This window comes from Chiloscyllium plagiosum, chromosome 9 (genome assembly GCF_004010195.1).
Source record: "Chiloscyllium plagiosum isolate BGI_BamShark_2017 chromosome 9, ASM401019v2, whole genome shotgun sequence".
NCBI lineage: Eukaryota > Metazoa > Chordata > Chondrichthyes > Orectolobiformes > Hemiscylliidae > Chiloscyllium > Chiloscyllium plagiosum.
Genome location: NC_057718.1, coordinates 55,977,244 through 55,998,754, shown reverse-complemented (window position 1 = coordinate 55,998,754; position 21,511 = coordinate 55,977,244). Strand labels below are relative to the sequence as shown.

The window sequence follows — 21,511 nt, the reverse complement described above, 5'->3', positions numbered from 1 at the left end:
TTTATCCACCTAGCTAGAAAACTTTGCACACCATGTGACTTCACTTTCTCTATTAGTTTACCATGGGGAACCTTATCAAATGCCTTACTAAAGTCCATGTATATGACATCAACAGCCCTTCCTTCCTCTATCAACTTGGTCACTTCCTCAAAGAACTCTATTAAGTTGGTAAGGCACGATCTCCCCCCACACAAAACTGTGTTGCCTATCATTGATAAGCCCATTCATTTCTAAATATAAATAGATCCTATCCCTCAGTACTTTCTCCAGCAACGTTCCCACCACTGACGTCAGGCTCACTGGTCTGTAGTTACCCTTCTTGTACAGGAGGACAACATGAGCAACCTTCCAGTCCTCCGGCACCTCACCTGTGTTTAAGGATGCCACAAAGATATCTGTCAGGGCCCCAGCTATTTCCTCTCTCACCTCCCTCAGCAACCTGGGATAGATCCCATCCAGTCCTGGGGATTTGTACACCTTACTAACCTCTAGCCTACCCCAACACATCTTGCCTACTTATGTCAACATGATCCAGACTAATCAAACTTCTATCTCTAATCTCAACATTCATCATGTTCCTCTCCTCAGTGAACACTGATGCAAAGTAATCATTTAGAATTTACCCATTCTCTAAGGTTCAGCACCCAGCCTTCCTTTATTATCCTTTAGTGGACCAATCCTTTCTCTAGTCACCCGCTTGCTTCTTATATAAGAATAAAATGCTTTGGGATTCTCCTTAATTCTGCTCGCTAAAGCTATTTCCTGACCCCTTTTAGCTCACTTGATTCCTCATTTAAGACTGGTCCTAATCTTTCAATATTTCTCCAGGGCCCGTTCTGTTCTTAGCTGCCTGGACCTTATGTACGCTTCCCTTTTCCTCTTGGCTAGTCGTACAATTTCTCCTGTTATCCACAGTTCACGAATCTTGCCTTTCCTATCTTTTGCCTTCAATGGGACATGCCTATCCTGCAACATCTTTAACCTATCTTTGAAAGCGTCCCACATATCAAATGTGGACTTCCCTTCAAATAGCTGTGCCAATCCATATTTCCCAGCTCCTGCCTAATTTTGATATAATTGGTTTTGGCCCAGTTTAGTACTCTTCCCTTAGGACCACTCTCATCTTTGTCAATGAGTATTCTAAAATTTACAGAATTGTGGTCACTGTTCCCAAAGAAATTCCCCACCGCAACTTCTACCACTTGTCCTGGCTTGTTCCCCAGTACCAGGTCCAATATGGCCCTTCCCTCGTCTGACTATTGACATGCTGCTCTTGAAAACTCTCTTGGACTCTTCTTACAAATTCTACCTCATCCAGACCTCTGACGTCAATGTTGGGAAAATTAAAATTGTCCATCACCACTCCCCTATTGCTTCTACATCTTTCATAATCTGTTTACCTATTTATTCTTCAACCTCACGCTCACTGTTGGGAGGCCTGTAATACAGCCCCAACAATGTAACTGCACCCTTCTTATTTCTCAGCTCCATCCATAATGCCTCACTACCCACGCCCTCCATAGTGTCCACCTTTAGCACAACCGTGATATCATCCCTGACCAGCAATGCAACTCCACCCCCACTTTTACTTCCCTCCCTGTCCCGTCTGAAGCATCTATATCCTGGAACATTTAGTTGCCAATCATGCCCTTCCTTCAACCAAGGTCTCTGTGATTGCAGTAACGTCATACTCCCAGGCACCAATCCAAGCCCTAAGTTCATTTGCCTACATACTATACACCTTGCATTAAAGTAGATGCACTTTAGGCTACCAGTTCTTTTGCGTTCTGCCTCCTCCTCCCCTTATTAATGCTAACTTCATGACTCTTACAGTGTCCAGATTCCACCTCGCTGTCTACTTGTCTTCTCTTCTGGTTCCCAGCCCCCTGCCACATATCTTGGAGATAGTGAAAAATATTCTCAAAGGAGAGTGAGACCAGCAGGAAGTCATTGTACACATTGGAACTAAGTCACAGGAACAGTAAGGGACAAGATTCTGAGGAGAGAATATATAAAATCAGCCTGGAATTTAAAAAGTAAGTCCTCGATGTTAGTAATATCTGGGTTACTTCCAGTGCCACGAGGTAGTGAGGATAGGAATAGGAGAATAGAGCAGATGAATCCGTGGCTGAGGAGCTGGTGTAGAGGACAAAGGTTCACAATTTTGGGTCATTGGAACGTCTTCTGGGGTAGAAGTGACCTGTATATGAAGGACAGATTGCACTTGAACTGGAAGGGGACTAATATACTGGCAGGGAGATTTGCAAGAGCTGCTCAGATGATTTAAACTACTAAAGGGCAGGGGGTAGGCATTGGGACTCGGGGAGATAATAAGCAAAGAGATCAGTCTGAGACTCGTACAGATGGGAAAAGGAGTCAGTCAAATTGACAGAGTAGGTTGGAAGTAAGTAGAGAATGAGGTAGGACTGCTAAATTGAACTGCATTTATTTCAATGCAAGAGGCCTAACAGGTAAACACGATGAACCCAGGGCATGGTTAAGAATATGGGACTGGGATATCATAGCAATTACAGAGATGTGGCTCAGGGATGGACAGGACTGGTAGCTTAATGTTCCAGGGTATAGATTCTGGAGAAAGGATCAAAAGAGGGGCAAGAGAAGAGGGGAACTGGCGTTTTTGATTAGAGATAACATTTTGGCTGTACATCAGGAGGGTTTTCCTGGGAATACGCCCAGGTAAGTTATTTGGGTGTAACTGAGAAATAAGAAATGGATGGTCACCTCATTGGGATTGTACTATGGACTCCTCAATAGTTAGTGGGAAATTGAATAATAAATTTGTAAGGAGATGTCGCATGAACAGCCAAGTTTCTGGTATCGAGACTGGCTCTAATGCAATGAAGGATACATCAGATTCCAAGAGATCAATTGTGTTAGGGAATCTAGTCCGAGGCACAGATCGACGTTTCTGTGGCCAGCAGCGAAAAATCAGAATGGTGTGTTGCCTCCCTGGTGCCAGGATCAAGGATGTCTTAGAGAGGGTGCAGAATGTTCTTAAGAGGGAAGGGGGACCAGTAGGAGGTCATTGTATACATTGGAACCAATGACATAGGAAGGCAAAATAATGAGATTCTGAAGGGAGAATATAGAGAGTTAGGCAGGAATTTAAAAAGGAGATCCTCGAGAGGAATAATATCTGGATTACTCCCAATGCTGTGAGCTAGTGAGGATAGGAATAGGAGGATAGAACAGATGAATGCATGGCTGAGGAGCTGGCGTTTGGGAGAAGGATTCACATTTCTGGATCATTGGAATCGCTCCTCAGGTACAAGTGACCTGTACAAGAAGACAGATTGCACCTGAATTGGAAGGGGACTAATATACTGACAGGAAGATTTGCTAGAGCTACTCGGGAGGATTTAAACTGTTGTGGTTCTGTTCACCGAGCTGGGAATTTGTGTTGCAGACGTTTCGTCCCCTGTCTAGGTGACATCCTCAGTGCCTGGGAGCCTCCTGTGAAGCGCTTCTGTGATGTTTCCTCCGGTATTTATAGTGGTTTGTCTCTGCCGCTTCCGGTTGTCAGTTCCAGCTGTCCAAAGGGACGGCTGGAAAATGGGAAGCCTTCAGAAATGAGATAACGAGAGTCTAGAGAAAGTATATTCCTGTTAGGGTAAAGGAAAGGCTGGTAGGTGTAGGGAATGCTGGATGACTAAAGAAATTGAGGGGTTTGGTTAAGAAAAAGAAAGAAGCATATGTCAGGTATAGACAGGATAGATCAAGTGAATTCTTAGGCAGTAGGAGTATACTTAAAAGAGAAATCAGGAGGGCAAAAGGGGACATGAGGTAGCTTTGGCAAATAGAGTTAAAGAGAATTCAAAGGGTTTTTACAAATACATTAAGGACAAAAGGATAACTATGGAGAGAATAGGGCCCCTCAAAGATCAGCAAGGTGGCTTTTGTGTGGAACCACATGAGATGGGGGAGATACTAAACAGTGCTTACTGTGGAAAAGGACATGGAAGAAATAGATGGTGACATCTTGAAAAATGTCCGTTTACAGAGGAGGAAGTGCTGGAGGTCTTCAAACGCATAAAAGTGGATAACTCACCAGGACCTGATCAGGTGTACCCGAGAACTTTGTGGGAAGCTTAGAAAGTGATTGTTGGGCCCCTTGCTGAGATATTTGTATCATCGATAGTCACAGGTTAAGTGCCGGAAGACTGGAGGTTGGCTAATGTGGTACCAGTGTTTAAGAAAGGTGGTAAGGACAAGCTAGGGAACTGTAGACCAGTGAGCCTGACATTGGTGGTGGGCACGTTGTTGGAGAGAATCTTGAGGGACAGGATGTGCATGTATTTGGAAATGCAAGGACTGATTAGGGATAGTCAACATGGCTTTGTGCGTGGGAAATCATGTCTCACTAACTTGGTTGAGGGTTTTTGAAGAAGTAACAAAGAGGATTGATGAGGGCAGAGTGGTGGACATGATCTATATGGACTTCAGTGAGGCATTCAACAAGGTTCCACATGGGAGATTGGTTAGCAAGGTTAGATCATAGGGAGAACTAGCCATTTGGATACAGAACTGGCTCAAAGGTAGAAGAGAGTGGTGGTGGAGGGTTGTTTTTCAGACTAGAAAGTGGTGGAGTGCCACAAGGATCGGTGCTGGGTACACTACCTTTCAACATTTATATTTATGTTTGCATCCAAATCATTTGAGGTATACTTAGTAAGTTTGCAGATGACACCAAAATTGGAGGTGAAGTGGACAGTGAAGAAAGTTACCTCGGATTACAATGAGATCTTGATCAGATGGGCCAATGGGCTGAGAAGTGGTAGATGGAGCTTAATTTGGATAAAGGTGAGGTGCTGCATTTTGGGAAAGCAAATCTTAGCAGGACTTATACACTTAATGGTACGGTCCTGGGGAGTGTTGCTGAACAAAGAGACCTTGGAGCGCAGGTTCATAGCTCCTCGAAAATGGAGTCGCAGGTAGATAGGATAGTGAAGAAGGGGTTTGGTATGCTTTCCTTTACTGGTCAGAGTACTGAATATAGGGGCTGGGAGGTCATATTGTGGTCATACTAAACCAGTATTTTGCATCAGTGATTACTGTGCAGAAGAATATGAAAGATAGAGTACATGGCTAAATAAATAGTGACATCTTCAAAAATGTCCAATTTATAGAGGAGAGAGAGAAGAAAGGGAGAGAGAAAAAGAGAGAGAGAAAAAAAGAGAGAAATTGGGAGAGAATTTGAACTTCATAAGTTGCGACTCAGTCAGCAAAGTCAACAGGATGGAGATGAAGAGAGAAGGAAGTAATATATACAAATATGTTAAAACACTGCCACATTTTGATGAGAAAGATGTCAAAGCCTTCTTTATTTCATTTGAAAAATTGGGTAGGCAGAAGGAGTGTCCAGAGGACTTATAATTCAGGCTAAACTTGTAGGCAGAGCTAGTGAAGTATTTGCAAGGCTGTCAGATGAGGGGTCAAGAGATTATGAAGAGGTCAATGAAACTATTTAGAGTGCTTATCAATTGGTACCAGAAGCACATAAACAGCAGTTCAGAAACGTAAAGAAGGAATCAGGTCAGACTTATGTTGAATTCGAAAGAATTAAACATAGTAATTTTGATAGATGGGTGTGGGCCTTAAAAATAGATAAGACCTAAGAGGCTTTAAGAAAGATTAATCTGCTAAAGGAGTTTAAAAACTCACTTCCAGACATGATAAGAATTTGTGTGGATGAACAGAAAGTTCAAGAAGTGAAATGAGTAGCAGAGATGGCAGATGAATATACATTAGTGCATTAGGCAAAGTTTTGCTTCTGGCAAGACTTTCATCCTCTAAGGGATAGAAATTAGGAGAGGGGGAGATCCTACACTACGAAACAAAGAGTAGAGAACACTGGTAATTGTTGACCACAGGTTAAAAAAGAAACCCAAGAGGGTGGAAAGGAGATGAAAGGCCTCAGGTGTTTCCACTGTGGTAAAGTGGGACACATAAAGTCACAGTGCTGGTCATTAAAGAAAGGCACTGTAGGAAAAGATGTGGTAAAAGAAGCTAAGCCAGTGGCATTAGTGAAAGTTGGAAAGGAACTCCTAAAAGTCGAGGAGCTGCAGGAGAGTGCACAGTCTAGGCAGGGGCTGGGTATGGAGTTAGTGCCTGATCTCTATAAAGAATTCACCTCTGTGGGTAAAGTTTACTCAGAAAGAACAGGGGGAGAAGGGAAAGAAGTTATAATTTTGAGAGATACAGGATCTAATCAGTCTCTAATAATAAGAGATGCATGTATTTGCACTCTTACTGCCCTGTTACTGGAGAGAATGGTAATTTGTGGGATAGACGGACAGAAACTTAGAAACCTCCTCTACGTAAGATCAGGTTGGAGTGCCAACTCAAGACTGAGGAAGTAACAGTGGGAGTGATTGACAGAGTGTCAGTTCCGGGAATACAATTTGTTCTTGGGATCAATTTAGCAGGTTTCAAGGTGGAAATGACACCTATGGTTTTGGAAAAGCCCAAGGAAGACTAGGGAACTGAGGAGTTAAAAGGAAAATACCCTGAAATTTACCCCGGCTGTGTAGTAACAAGATCCCATTACCATAAGTCATAGCACGAAGCAAAAACTAAAGAGAAAGATGAAGGAGTTGAGGTTCAGTTAGCGGACACCCTATTTGATGAAATGGTGTAGGAAAAACCTGAACAGACAGAGGGTCAGGCAGAAATGTCTAGCCCTGAAAGGCTAATGAATTTACAACAGAAATATCAGACAATAAAAGATATATATGTTGATGCATACTTAGAAAAGGAAACCGAGAATATTCTTGAGGGTTATTATTTTAAAGACAGAATCCTAAGACAAAAATGGAGACCATGGCAGGTTAGTGCAGAGCAGAAATGGACAGAAGTGCACCAGATTGTGTTGCCGGTAGCATATAGACAGGAAACAATACTGGCAAATTAACTACTAATAGGATGTCACCTAGGTGTACGGAAGACTCAGGTTAAGGTACAAAAACATTTCTATTGGCCTGGAAAGTACAAGGATGTGGTTAACTTTTGCTGTACATGTCAAATGGTAGGTAAGACACAGGCAGTAATAAAACCAGCACTTCTGTTGCCAATTCTCACATTCAAAGAGCCTTTCACGCAGGTTATGATTGATGGGGTAGATACCCTCTCGAAAACTAAAAGTGGGAACCAGTACTTGCTAACTATAATGGATATGTCTACCAGATTTCCAGAGGCAATTCTATTATGAAGCATTACGGCAAAAAGGGTGGTAGAGGAGTTAGTAACTTTCTTTGTGTGGTATGGGCTACCCAGAGAGATTCAGTCAGACCAAGGGTCTAATTTTACTGCTCAGCTGTTTAAGGAAGTCATGGATAGCTTAGGTATACAGCACTTTGAATCAAATGTGTATCATCCTGAAATCCAGGGAGCTCTGGAAAGGTGGCATCAGACCCTGAAGATAATGTTGACAGCATACTGTCAGGATTACCCAAAGGTATCCCATTTGTATTATTTGTCATTAGAGATGCCCCAAACAAATCTACTCAGTTTACTCCCTTCGAGTTAATATTCGGAAATGAAGTGAGAGGCCCTTTGAAATTAATTAAAGAAAAATTGACAGAACCAAAGTTTGAGATCTCACAATTGAATTATGTATTGGAGGTGAAGGAGAGATTAAATCAGGTAGGTGAGTTAGCTAAACAGCACCTGAAAAGGACACAGCATTGAATGAAGCAGGTGGCAGATAAAAACTCAGAAATTCAGACATTTTACTGTGGGGATGACATATTAGTATGGTCACCAGTGGTAAGAGATCCCTTCAAAGCCAGGTATAGTAATCCCTATCAAACTGATAAAAAGTTGAGTCAGGTAAACGATCTGGTAAAGATGGTGGATAGGAAAAAAACTGTATCACGTATGTCATATGAATATGGTAAAATGTTATTATAATAGAGAAGAAACTGGAGAAACAGGTGTCAGTCACTGCCCTGTAGAGTGAGGAATCAAAGCCAGATGTTGTGGAGTTTCATGTGCCTCAAAATATGTTAAACAATGAGGAAGTCCTTAAGGAGTGGGATGGGTTAGGAAACTATCTGTCTCAGGAGCAAAGAACGCAGTTGAAAGGTTTGCTGCAACAATATGAGGACAAATGCAGGAATAAGACGGGGAGGACAATTTGCATGAGGCAGGAGTAGGGAATACAACACCCCTACAGGCTTAATCCTTTCAAAGCCACACAGGTCCAGACAGAAGTGGATGTGATGCTCAACGAAGATATCATTGAACTGAGTCAGAGCGAGTGGAGCTCGCCGATCGTCTTTGTTCCAAAACCTGAGGAGACTTAATGATTTTGTGTGGACTGTTGGAAGGTCAACGCCATAACAAAATCGGACTCATACCCCATACCAAGATTGGAGTACTGTATAGAGAAAGTTGGACAAGCCAGTTACATCACAAAGTTTGACTTACTGCGTGGTTATTGGCAGGTACCTTTATCAGAGAAAGTGAAAGAAATTTCTGCGTTTGTAACCCCAAATGAGCTATATCAATTCAAAGTGATCCCCTTTGGAATGAAGAATGCACCAACCACATTCTAAAAAGTCATGAACAGAGTTGTGGCTGGGTTAACAAACTCTGCAGGAAAAAGTGAGGGCTACAGATGCTGGGGATCAGAGCTTAAAAATGTGTTGCTGGAAAAGCGCAGCAGGTCAGGCAGCATCAAAGGAGAAGGAGAATCGATGTTTCGGGCATAAGCCCTTCTTCAGGAAACTTATGCCCGAAACGTCGATTCTCCTTCTCCTTTGATGCTGCCTGACCTGCTGCACTTTTCCAGCAACACATTTTTAACAAACTATGCAGTCTATCTGGATGATGTAATGATCTTTAGTGACTCCTGGAAAGATTACATGGTACAGCTGGCAGAGCTCTTTGAATGACTAAGAGAAGCAAAACTGGTAATTAACTTAAAGAAAACAGAGTTCGCGAAGGCAGAGGTGACATTAGATTAGATTACTTACAGTGTGGAAACTTGCCCTTCGGCCCTTCAAGTCCACACCGACCCGCCGAAGCGCAACCCACCCATTCCCCTACATTTACCCCTTTACCTAACACTACGGGCAATTTAGCATGGCCAATTCACCTGACCTGCACATCTTTGGACTGTGGGAGGAAACCGGAGCACCCGGAGGAAACCCACACAGACACGGGGAGAATGTGCAAACTCCACACAGTCAGTCGCCTGAGTCGGGAATTGAACCCAGGTCTCTGGCGCTGTGAGGCAGCAGTGCTATCCACTGTGCCACCGTGCCGCCCACAATTCTTGGGACATAACATCGGTCATGGAAAGTTGACTCCAAGGAATGCAAAGACGAAGGCCATTAAGGGATTTCTACGACCAACCTCAAAGAAAGAGGTGCTTCGATTTTTGGGACCAAGCGGATTCTACAGATATTTGTTCCAAACTTTAGCAATGTAGTGGCACTGTTAACAAATTTGCTGAAGAAGAACACAAAATTTCACTGGATAGACCATGCCAAAAGGCATTTGACAATTTAAAAGCAGTATTTACCACTGCACCAGTGTTAGCTACACCAAACTTTTTGAAACCCTTCAAAGTTGCAATCGATGCTAGCGACATAAGGTTTGGAGCTGTACTGCTACAGGAAGATGATGATGGAATTGAACTGCCAGTTGGTTACTTTTCAAAGAAACTCAAAACCCACCAGATAAAATACTCTACGATTAAAACTGAATTATTGGGTTTGGTACTGGCCTTACAACATTTTAATGTTTATGTGATGAACAACGTGTTGGAGATCGTTGTGTACATGGATCACAAACCTCTTGCATTCCTGGAATGATTTAAAAACAAGAATATAAGACTATTTCATTGAAAAGTGCTCTAAGTTGCCCTACCATGAACTTAGATTAACGTCCAATATATTTCATTGTAATGGCATTAAGAATTAGAAAAAAAATTAAGCCATTTTTCATTATGATGGCTCATTTTTTCTGAAGGGCAAGTATTATGAAGTTGAAGGTGCGTACTGTATCTTTAAGATAGAGTGAATGCTGAAAGTTGGCAAGCAGCTGTCATGTGACTGACTAGCAGTCACGCAGTATGCTGGAAAATTGAAAGGTTTGGCTGTAACCTAGATACCTCAACTGTTTACAGAGCAGTTCAAATTTAACCAGCTTAAAATTGTGCCCCAAGATACTAAAACACAACTGAATTTGAATTTTACTCTTTTGACAATATCAAACCAATGAGACAATCTGATGTTTGGGATATTAAAAAAAGGCATTTTGGACAGTTAGCAAGAAAGAACACCAACTACCAATGAAAGACTGTTATTCATCACAGTCCCTGTCAAAGGTACCTTTTCTCATATGAAACCTTTTTTATATGGCAAGGACAGAATGACATCACAGGTTCTAAAAAGAGACAGTGCAAGATAACAGACGATGACACATCCCTCCCAGATTGTCTCAACATCTTCTATGCTCGCTTTGAGCAGAATTTCAGCAGAGAGGCAACATTTATTCTGACAAGTCCTGACGAACCTATCACAAGAGGTCAGATCAGTTTTCCTTCGTGTGAATCCAAGGAAAGTGATGGGACCAGACTGAGTACCAGGCCGTGCACTCAGAGTATATGCAGATCAACTGGCAGAGGTTTTCTCAGACATCTTCAACCTCTCCCTGCAGCAGGCCACTATCCCTGCCTGTTTCAAGAGGGCCAACTTCATCCTTGTGCCTAAGAAGGCTCATGTAGCATGTTTCAATGACTACTGCCCAGTGGCCCTAACCTCAGTTGTCATTAAGTGCTGTGAAAGGCTGGTCATGGCATTAATCAATTCTGGCCTCCCCACTACTCTGGACCCACTCCAATTTGCCTATCAGGCCACCAGATCCACGTCAGATGCCATATCACTTGCCCTTCACTCCTCACCAAGAACAGCTATGTAAGAATCCTACTCATTGACTACAGTTCAGCCTTCAGTTCAGCCTTCAACACTATTATCCTCACGAGACGGATTATTAAATCTTGGACTAAACGCCACTTTTTGCAACTGGATCCTCAGTTTTCTGACCCACAGGCCACAATCAGTGAAGACTGGGGACAATATTTCATCCTCACTAACACTCAACGCTGGAGCCTCCCAGGGGTGCATACTCAGCCCCCTACTGTACTCACCGTCTTACCAGACTAGACTAATGCCATTTACAAGTTCGTTAATGATGCCACCACCGTCGGTCGAATCTCAGATGGTGACGAAACAGACTACAGACGGGAGGTGTCAGTTCATATGCAGAAGGTAGGGTAAGGGAGGGGTAAGAAGTAAACGCTAGGTGGGGGTAGAGGCCAAAGAAAGAGAAGAGCAGTTGGACAGTCAAAGGAGTGGATAATGATCTGGCTAGGAGGGTGAATAGCTATTAATAGGGACTGTTAGTGGCTAACAATGGGTTGTGTATAATAACAGACTATGTGATAACAAGCCCTGGTGTGTGGGGGGTTTGGGTAGGGACATGGGAGAGCTCAAGCCCTAAATTTATTGAACTTGACATCGAGTTAGAAGACTGCAGGAACTCAAAGTAGAAAATGAGGTGTTGTTCTTCCAGCTTGCACTGAGCTTCGCTGGGGCACTGCAAGCAAGCCAAGATGTTGGCCAGGGTACAGAGTGGTGTGTTGAAGTAGTTTGTTCTGATGATGCCAACTGCGACAAAGGAGCTTCTGAAATATCCACATTCTTCTTGAACTGAGGATTCCCCAGCACTGTTATTGACATGGTTCTCAGCTGGGTCTAACCCATTTCCTACCGTTCAACCCTCAACCCCTCTTTTCCCTCTTGCAACAATGATAGGGTTCCCCTTTTCTTTACCTACAATCCCACCAGCATTCACATCCAGAGGATCATTAGCCATCATTTCCACTATCTCCAGAGGGATGCCACCATCAGACACATATTCCCCTCTCCAGCCTTGTCACTCTTCTTTCACTCCCAACATTCCCCCACAAGTTCATGGCACCTTCTGCTGAAATCGTAGAAGGTATAACACCTGTCCATTTACTTCCTCCCTCTTCACCTTCCAGGTGAATCAGTGCTTTATCTGTACTTCACACAACCTTGTCTACTGCATTTGCTGCTCACAATATGGTCTCCTCTACACTGGGGAAACAAAGTGCATTCTGGATGACCGCTTCGCAGAACACTTGCATTCTGTTTGTAAAAAATTCCTGAACTTCCCGTTGCCTGCCACTTCAACACATCACCTGTTCACTGGAAAACATCTGTCTCTGGCTTGCTGTAGTGCTCCAGCGAAACTCAGTGCAAGCTGGAAGAGCAGCACCTCATTTTCTGCCTGGAGCCTTTGCCATCTTTTGGAGTCTATATTGAGTTCAATAACTTTATGGCTTGAGCTCTCCTATGCCCTTACCCCACTTGGAGAAAGTGAGGACTGCAGATGCTTGAGATCAGAGTTGAAAAGTGTGGAAATGGAAAAGCACAGCAGGTAAAGCAGCATCCGAGGACCAGGAGAGTTAATGCTTCAGGGATGTGAGGAATATGTCCTTACCCCAACCTCCCACACAAGCCCTTTTATTGGGCTTGTTGTAATGAGGGTTGACTCCTTAGCTCATGACATTGTACATTTTCAAGCATTTTCTGTTTACATTTTGAAACTACTTATTTGTCCAGAAAACAACTTAAGACAATAGAATTTGTGTTCAACATGAGACAGATGCCATTTTAATTATAAACTGTGAAGTATTAATCAGATCTTAATGGAAAGTAAAATGGAATGTTATTTCTCAGCAGGGAATAGTCAACTGGTTATTTCTGTTCGGGATGGGGGTGGTTGACCAGCAGCTCTACGCTCAGAGGTAGTTTAATTTCTGTTCTGTTCTGACAGATTCAATGAAGTTCACATGGGAATGTAAGGGTTGCAGTGTTTAGATAAATTTGGTGTACGTGTGTATTAGTCACTTGTCTAGTTTGGGCCACGAGTAAAGTGTTGTGATATTGTTACATTTGTACATAGGAAACTGCAAATTGGAAGTAACAATGATGTGGAGATGCTGGTGTTGGACTGGGGTGGACAAAGATAAAAATTACTCGACACCAGGTTATAGTCCAACAGGTTTATTTGGAAGTATAAGCTTTTGGAGTGCTGTTCCTTCGTTAGGTCGCTAGTTGAGTAGGAGTATAAATTGAAAGATTACTTGAAAGTGCCAGTGGCTACTCCACTAGCTATCTGACGAAGGAGTAGCGCTCCAAAAGCTTGTACTTCCAAATAAACTTGTTGGACTATAACCTGGCGTCATGAAAGTAATAAGTGGGATCTGACCTACTGAATCACTGTTACTGGCCAATCTTTACTTCTAATAAGCCTTCTTGTGAAAGTTGTTTTGTATGTGAAACAGTCTGATAAAGAGTTGATTCTTTGTGGAGTGTGGAAGTTAAAAGAACTTAAAAAGAATTGTGCCAAATTCTGGGAAGTAATCTGTGCTGTTCTGGCAATATTCCATCATCAGACATATACATATTAAACTCACTCACATTTTAGAGTGAGTATGATCCCATTCAAGGGGTATGTCTTAATACTGAGCAAATATCTTGACAAGTCCCAAAAAAACTCAGAAACATGAATTTAAATTCTACCAAAGCAGTTTCAGATTTTTAATTTCTTCAAAAGTCTGAACATACAAGTTTTTTTTAATCAGTATGAATTAACATGAAACTATCATAAAAAGCCACATGGTTAACTTAGGTTGTTTTTTTTCTCCAACCCTCTGAGGTGGCCTAGCAATCAACTGTATGAAGCTGCTCGGATGGAAGCTTGACATCATCCAGATGCTTCATTAGCATCTGATTCACTAGCTGATATATTGACTCTCTCCACTGGCATATTTAGCTGTGTTGGGTCTTGCTCTGCAATAATTGTCAAAGGCTTTCTCAGAAGCACCCCCACACCCATTATCTTTAATATTCAGAAAGAAGGACCAGTAAGTTTTTGAGAACACTGGTATCTTCAAGTAATCTTTCAATTTATATACATCCTGATTTGGACAAAGATTACAAAGTCTGTTCTGACCCTGAATTAGAAAATTTAATCAATTTCCACTCTTCCCTCACTATCATATAGTCCATCTCTGGCTTGTCCTTCCCAGTTCTCAAACTCTTTATTAGCATTGTGTGGGAAGATTAATGACCAAAATTAACTTTAACCCAAATGTGTTCCACAGCTACCTCGATTACATTTCCTCCTATCCCTCCACGAACTCCACTTCATTCTGCCAGTTTCTTAGCTTCTATTGCATCTGTTTTTATGGTGCCAATTTCCAATGCAGTGTTTCTGGTATGTCTTCCTCTCTTTCTCCCAAACTGGGATTTCCCTCCTGAGACAGTAATAGAATTCTTGACCTTGAGCATTTCAATTTCTGTACTTCTGCTATTACCCCTTCATCCTCCTTCCAGAATCACAATAGGACTTACACATCCTCAACTTACATCCACCAACATCCACATCTTACATCCATATTTAATGGATCATTCCTTCAACAACATCACGGTTCCTTCTTCAATCACCGCCCATTCCCTTTCTCATGATGCTTTCTCATAAAAGTGCAGGGAGGCAACTCCAATCCTTTTACCCTCTTTCTCCATACCGCCCAGGGCCCCAAACATTTCATAAACATTCAATTTAGTAAACTGCATTCAATGCTCACAATGAGTGACTGACTTCATTTAGTTCACAAATATGACACAAGCTTCCAGTCACCTGTCATTTTAATTCTCCAACCCACTCCCATTTTGACCTTTTTGTTCGCAGCTCCTACCTACACTGTTCGTATGAAACAGCATGTAAGATTTCAACTTTTGTTCAGATACCTCGCAGTGTTCTGAACTTAACACTAGGTTGAACAATTACAGAATCATTGCTATAATTTTTCCAGATGTCAGTGTTTGGTAATGATTCTGTAACTCACATTTCTATTTACTTTGGACTTGCACTTTTGTTTCTTAAGTTGTATTACTATCCTCTTTTGCCTTGCACCATCATCTTTTTTATGATTTAATCTATCCTGCCTTCCACCCTATTACATCTCTTCCCTTTTGTTGTTCCCGAACACATTTTCCTGCTTCTGTACTTGTTTACATCCTGTAAATTTTTTGTTTCCAGTTCTAATGAAATGCCATTGATCCTGATATAGCAACTTTGTTTCTCTCTCCACAGATGTCTCCTGACCTGCTCAGTATTGCTTTCTTGAAGGCAGAAAATGTTAGGAATGTCCCTTTTTCATCCTTCCTCACTTACTTTATCAGCCAAATCCCAGATTCTTATAGTGCCATCATCACTTGCTGAAATCAGGTGGTCTTTAGAGGGATGTGTCGCAAGGCCCCAAATTTCTCCTTCCATGTGTGCATCAATTAAACAATTTGATGCTGCATTCTTTTCTCCAACTTCAATTATCTGACCATCTTTAGTTCCAACAAGTATTTTTCCCTGTAATCAACAATAATGTGTATTAGATAGAAAGCAATGTTAAGATGCAAAGTAAAAAGTTACAAAACCCCTGGAGATCTGAAAAAGAAAACAAATCAAATATTATTGCATGTGGTGAAGTTTTGGTTTTTATTAAAAGTGAGTTTTCTTTTTGAACTTAGTTAAGCAATAAATAAGTGGAAGATGCATTACATTTTAAGGTGTCCTTAACTCCAGTCTAAGCAGCGCTGCTCTGTTTAGAGCAAAGGTAAATTGTGTGCAGAAATTAGATTATTACTGAGAATTTTGAAACATCAATACGATAGCCCCTTTTGTGCAGCCTATACGGTTAAGGAGTCATATACAGCATGGAAACAGATCCTTAAATGCAACTAGTTCATGCTGAACATAATCCCAAACTAAACTAATTCCATCTGCCTGCTCCTGGCCCATATCCCTCCAAACCTTTCCCATTAATGTACTTATCTAAATGTTGTAACTGTGCCCACTTCCGTCACTTTCTCGAAGTTCATTCCACAAACAAACCACCCTCTGTAAAAAATCTGCTGTCATGTCTTTTTTAAATCTTTCTCCTCTCGTCTTAAAAATATGCCCCCTAGTCTTGAAATCCCCACCCTAGGGAAAACCCACTTACAATTAACTATCCATTCTCCTCATGATTTTATAAATCTCTATAAGGTCACCTCTCAATGTCCTACGCTTCAGTGAAAAAAGTTTCAGCCTATCCAGATTTTTGTTTATAATTCAAACTTTTCACACCTGACAATGTCCTGGAAGATCTTTTCTAAATCCTCTCTAGCTTCATAATATCCTTCCTATAACTGAGTGACCCGAACTGGACACAATACTCCAGAAGATGCCTCACCAATGTTCTGTACAACCTCAGCATGACTTCCTAACTCCTATATTCAAATGATTGAACAATGAAGTCAAGCATGCTAAATGCTTTTTTAACCACCTTATCTATGTTATGCAAACTTCAAAGAATTATGTATCTGAACCCCTGGATCTCTTTGTTCTACACTACCCAAGGCCCTACTATTAGTTGTATAAGTCCTACCCCTGTTTGTTGTACCAAAATGTAATACCTCACATTTATCCAGATTGAACTCCATCTGCCATTTTCAGCCCATGACCCATTTGATTACGATCTCTTTGTAATCTTATAAAACCTTCTTTACTGTCTACTATGGCACCAATTTTGGTGTCTGCAAAAGTTTTAATCATGCCTTCTATATTCTCATCCAACTTATTGACAAACAAAGAGGACTCAGAACTGATCCCTGTGGAACACCACTGGTGACAGACCTTCAGTCCGAAAAGCAACTCACTAAATTGTCTCTTGTCGTTAAGCCAATTATGTATCCAATTGGCAAGCTCACTCTGAATCCCATGTGACCTAACTTTATTAATTAGTCTACCAAGTGGAATCTTGTTAAAAGCTTTACTTAATTCCAAGTAAACAACATCTACTGTTCTGCCCTCATCAATCTTCTTGATAACTTGTTCAAACAACTTGCCACATTATTTACTGCATTTTGTAACTGACTGACAAACTACAACCTGAATTTTAAAAATATGAAATAATTTTTTTTCAAATTACAATTTAGGAATCTAAAATTGATTACCAAACATACTGTAGTATCAATCTTGAGATTTTTGCATTTTGGAGGTATTGAGACTTATGGTCAGAATGGGTGGTTGGTGTATGGCTGCTTTAGAATAGACCTTGAAAGAAGAGCCTGCCATGCAGAGATCTGCAGGAATCAGTACAAAGGACAGCAGCAGAGAGGGGGAATAACAGAGAAGTCAAAGTTGTAGGAGACAATACCTATGTCAGAGGTATATGGACAGATGTTCAGCTTCCTGTATCTCAAAACAACTTCAAATTATGTATCACATTTAACATAATAAAGCATCTTGCAATGCAATATATAGCAAAATACGATACCAAGTCACATAAGGGAAATTCGGTCAGATGATTAAATATACAACCAAAGATATATGCTTTAAGGAGTGTCATAAAAGAGGAAAGCAAGGTGAAGAAGTGCAGGGAAGGAGTACCAGAGTTTAGGAAATTGTCAATTGAATCAATGGCTGCCAGCAGTGAAGAGATTGAAATCAGGATGCTCAAGAGCTCTGAATTTATATGTAGATATTTCGGAGGGTTGTGGGCTGGAGATTACAGCGATGGGGAGGAGGAAACCAGAGAGGAATTTGATTAAAAAGGATTCCAAAATCAAGCTGTTACTTGATCAGAAATAAAAAAAGATCAGTAAGCAGAGGAGTGATAGATGAATGGATTTGGCACAATTTAGGGCAAGGCAGCATAGTTGTTGATTAGTTTTACAAAAGACTTTATTAGAAATGTGGAGTCTCGAAGTAACAAAAATTTGAATGAAAGTTGCAGGAGCAGATAAGGTATGGCATGAAGGTATGGGTGGAAGTTAACCTCTGGATTAAAAATGGCACCAAGGCTGCAAAAAGTCAAATAAAAACAAATACTGAAGATACTAGAAATCTGAAATAAAAACCTGAAATTGCTGCAGAAACTCAACAGGTCTTGTCACATCAGGGGAGATAGAAACAGAATTAACATTCTAAATTCAGTATGACGCTACTAAAAAAGAAGACACAGCATTAATTCTAAATACCATTGGGACATAAACTATGTAGTATGAAGTGAGTTGCAAAATATATTTGGAGGAACTTCACTAGTCTTCTTCTTCAGAAGCCATAAGCTGAAGCAAGCCTGGTTAAATTAGTTTTTAAAAAACATAAAATAATTTAGTATGAGAGAAACGCATTCATTTGGGAGGAATCCTTTTTAAAATTAATGTTCTTACAACTAACTGAGGGAGCAGATGAATAAAGAAGGGGAAACAGTTTATCCTTCCTCCCCACAGCCTCAGGTATTTGGATTTACAGTCTGGAGAACCTCATCTAAGTTCTGGTTGTAATAACGTGCTTCAAATACCTGGAAAAATCTTGAAAAGTCATTTATATTTGCCATGAGGGTCTCCATTATGGTCTAGAAGACATTCTGCTTCCATTGTGCAGTGGCTGGGCCTGGAGTTGCATAAAGAATCTAAGCACAATTTGTTTAACGGCTAATCCAATGAAGAGGAGGACAATTCCCAGTCTAACACATCATCAGCTGAAAGGGTGAATTCTCATTCAGCAAGCAATGACAAATATAGAAAAGTGGTGATACTTTCCATGTGATTATAAGAAACAATAGAAACAACTAAATCAATAAACCCAAGTTAAAAGGTAGTCTAACATGACTGTGAAACCATTGCTGATGTAAAAATCCATCTGGTTCACGAATGCCCTTCAAGGAAGGAAATGTGCCTTCCTTACCCAGTGTGGTTTACATGCAACTCTGACCCACAGCAGTATGATTGGATTTTAACTATCCTTTGAAATGACTGAACAAACCATTCACTTCAAATACAAATAGAGATGGGTATAAATGCTGGCTCACAAATCATACCCCATGAAACAATAAAGAAAACAAAAATTTGACAGTATAACCATTTTTCACCCAGCCATATGTACTGGGCATTTGCATGAGTACTTAGCATGTCAGGATTCTCATAGCTGGAAGGTTCAGTTAAACACTACCACTAGACTAATGTAGCAGTCACATCTAATTTGACACCTACTCAGACCTCACTGACATGAAAGGAGTCCTATAACCAACCATCACCCACTGTACATGCCCCATTTATCTCTGGCTGCATTTACAGTCATAGAGTCATAGAGATGTACAGCATGGAAACAGACCCTTTGGTCCAACCCGTCCACGAGAACCAGATATCCCAACCCAATCTAGTCCCACCTGCCAGCACCTGGCCCATATCTTTCAAAACCCTTCCTATTCATATACTCACCCAAATGCCCCTTAAATGTTGCAATTGTACCAGCCTCCACCACTTCCTATGGCAGTTCATTCCATACCCATACCACCCTCTGTGTGAAATGGTTGCCCCTCAGGTCTCTTTTATATCTTTCACCCCTCACCCTAAACCTATGCCCTCTAGTTCAGGACCCCCCCGACCCCAGGGAAAAGACTTTGCCTATATACCCTATCCATGCCCCTCATAACTTTGTAAACCTCTATAAGGTCACCCCTTCGTCTCCAACGCTCCAGCCTGTTCAGCCTCTCCCTATAGCTCAAATCCTCCAACCCTGGCAACATCCTTGTAAATCTTTTCTGAACCCTTTCAAGTTCCACAAAAACTTTCCCACAGGAAGGAGACCAGAACTGCACGCAATATTCCAACAGTGGCCTAACCAATGTCCTGTACAGCCACAACATGACCTCCCAACTCCTGTACTCAATACTCTGATGAATAAAAGAAAGCATACCAAATGACTTCTTCACTATCCAATCTACCTGTGATTCTACTTTCAAGGAGCTCTTAACTTGCACCCCAAGGTCTCTTTGTTCAGCAACACTCCCCTAGGACCTTGCCATTAAGTGTATACGTCCTGCTAAGATTTGTTTTCCCAAAATGCAGCACCTCGCATTTATCTGAATTAAACTCCATCTGTCACTTCTCAGCCCATTAGCCCATCTGATCAAGATCCTGTTGTAATCTGAGGTAATCCTCTTCGCTGTCCACTACACCTCCAATTTTGGTGTCAACTGCAAACGTACTAACTGTACCTCTTATGCTCGCACCCAAATCATTTATGTAAATGACAAATTTACTCTGAACATCATCAATAAGTGGCATAAAGAGTGTACTTTGTCATGACCAAATGTATGAATATAATTGATGGGGTAGGGGATTGCTGTACAGGCTCTGGGAAACCTCCCACCCCACTCCAGGGCAAGTGATGGTGACTGAAGAGATCTCATTGCCTACTCCCGGACTCCTTCACATCCTGGATTCCTGCCAGCTCGTTGCTCTTCGCACGAGCCTTTATTCGGTTCTAGCTGGCATCTCAGCCTCCACCTCAGGTATCCCACCCCTTGCAAGATGGCGCATGCTGTGCACAGAACACAATGATGTCACTGGGGCATATGCAGTAGCTTCCTGCATTCTGACGTGTTAAGGCTAGATAAGATCACTGGCTGTGTCAACATCATTACATTTCATATAATAACTGCATTATTACCCAAAGGGAAATGAAAACCTGGAAATTAATATACTGGTCTTACAGGACTGATGTACATAAGATGAGTCTGACCCGTATGTGTCATTCACAAGTTTTACTAGTTTTTCCTTCTGGCTCGCCATGAGTTCATATCTTCCCATTCGTCAACAGCAACAGAAAAGTAAGTTCCGACTTGGCAGCCAATAGCTATACACCAAAGTGGCAAAGTACTAATTTTATATCACTATTAAACAAAGAAAATGAAACAACATAATATTTTCGCATACAGAGTCATAGAGATGTACAGCACGGAAACAGACCCTTCGGTCCAACCCGTCCATGCCAACCAGATATACCAACCCAATCTAGTCCCACCTGCCAGCACCCGGCCCATATCTCTTCAAACCTTCCTATTCATATACCCATCCAAATGCCTTTTAAATGTTGCTATTGTACTAGCCTTCACTACTCTGGCAGGTCATTCCATACACGTATCACCCTCTGCATGAAAAAGTTGCCCCTCAGGTCTCTTTTAAATTTTTCCCCTCTCACCCTAAACCTATGCTCTCTAGTTCTGGACTCCCCCACCCCAGGGAAAAGACTTTGTTTATTTACCCTATCCATTCCCCATATTCACTCAGGAACAGGACATTGTTGCCGATGTGAATACTGAGTCACAATTAATTAGAATGTACGGCTTTGAGGTATGTAGGGAAGAGGTGTTGGAAATTCTGGAAAGGGTGAAAATAGATAATTCCCCTGGGCCTGATGGCATTTATCCTAGGATTCTCTGGGAAGCAAGGGAGGAGATTGCAGAGCCATTGGCCTTGATTTTTATGTCCTCGTTGTCTACAGGAATAGTGCCAGAAGACGAGAGGATAGCAAATGTGGTTCCCCTGTTCAAGAAGGGGAGTAG

At 41.5% G+C, this 21,511-nt stretch overlaps 1 protein-coding gene across 4 annotated transcripts in view; it reads right to left on the bottom strand.

Moving 5' to 3' along the window:
• LOC122552872 (echinoderm microtubule-associated protein-like 6) overlaps positions 1 to 21,511 on the bottom strand; it is a 525,254-nt gene that overhangs the window by 53,220 nt on the left and 450,523 nt on the right. For all 4 annotated transcript variants that reach the window (XM_043695963.1, XM_043695964.1, XM_043695965.1 and 1 more), the window contains one exon: positions 15,298 to 15,486. In XM_043695963.1, the coding sequence (XP_043551898.1) occupies positions 15,298 to 15,486 (189 nt within the window). The remainder of the gene's footprint in view (positions 1 to 15,297; positions 15,487 to 21,511) is intronic.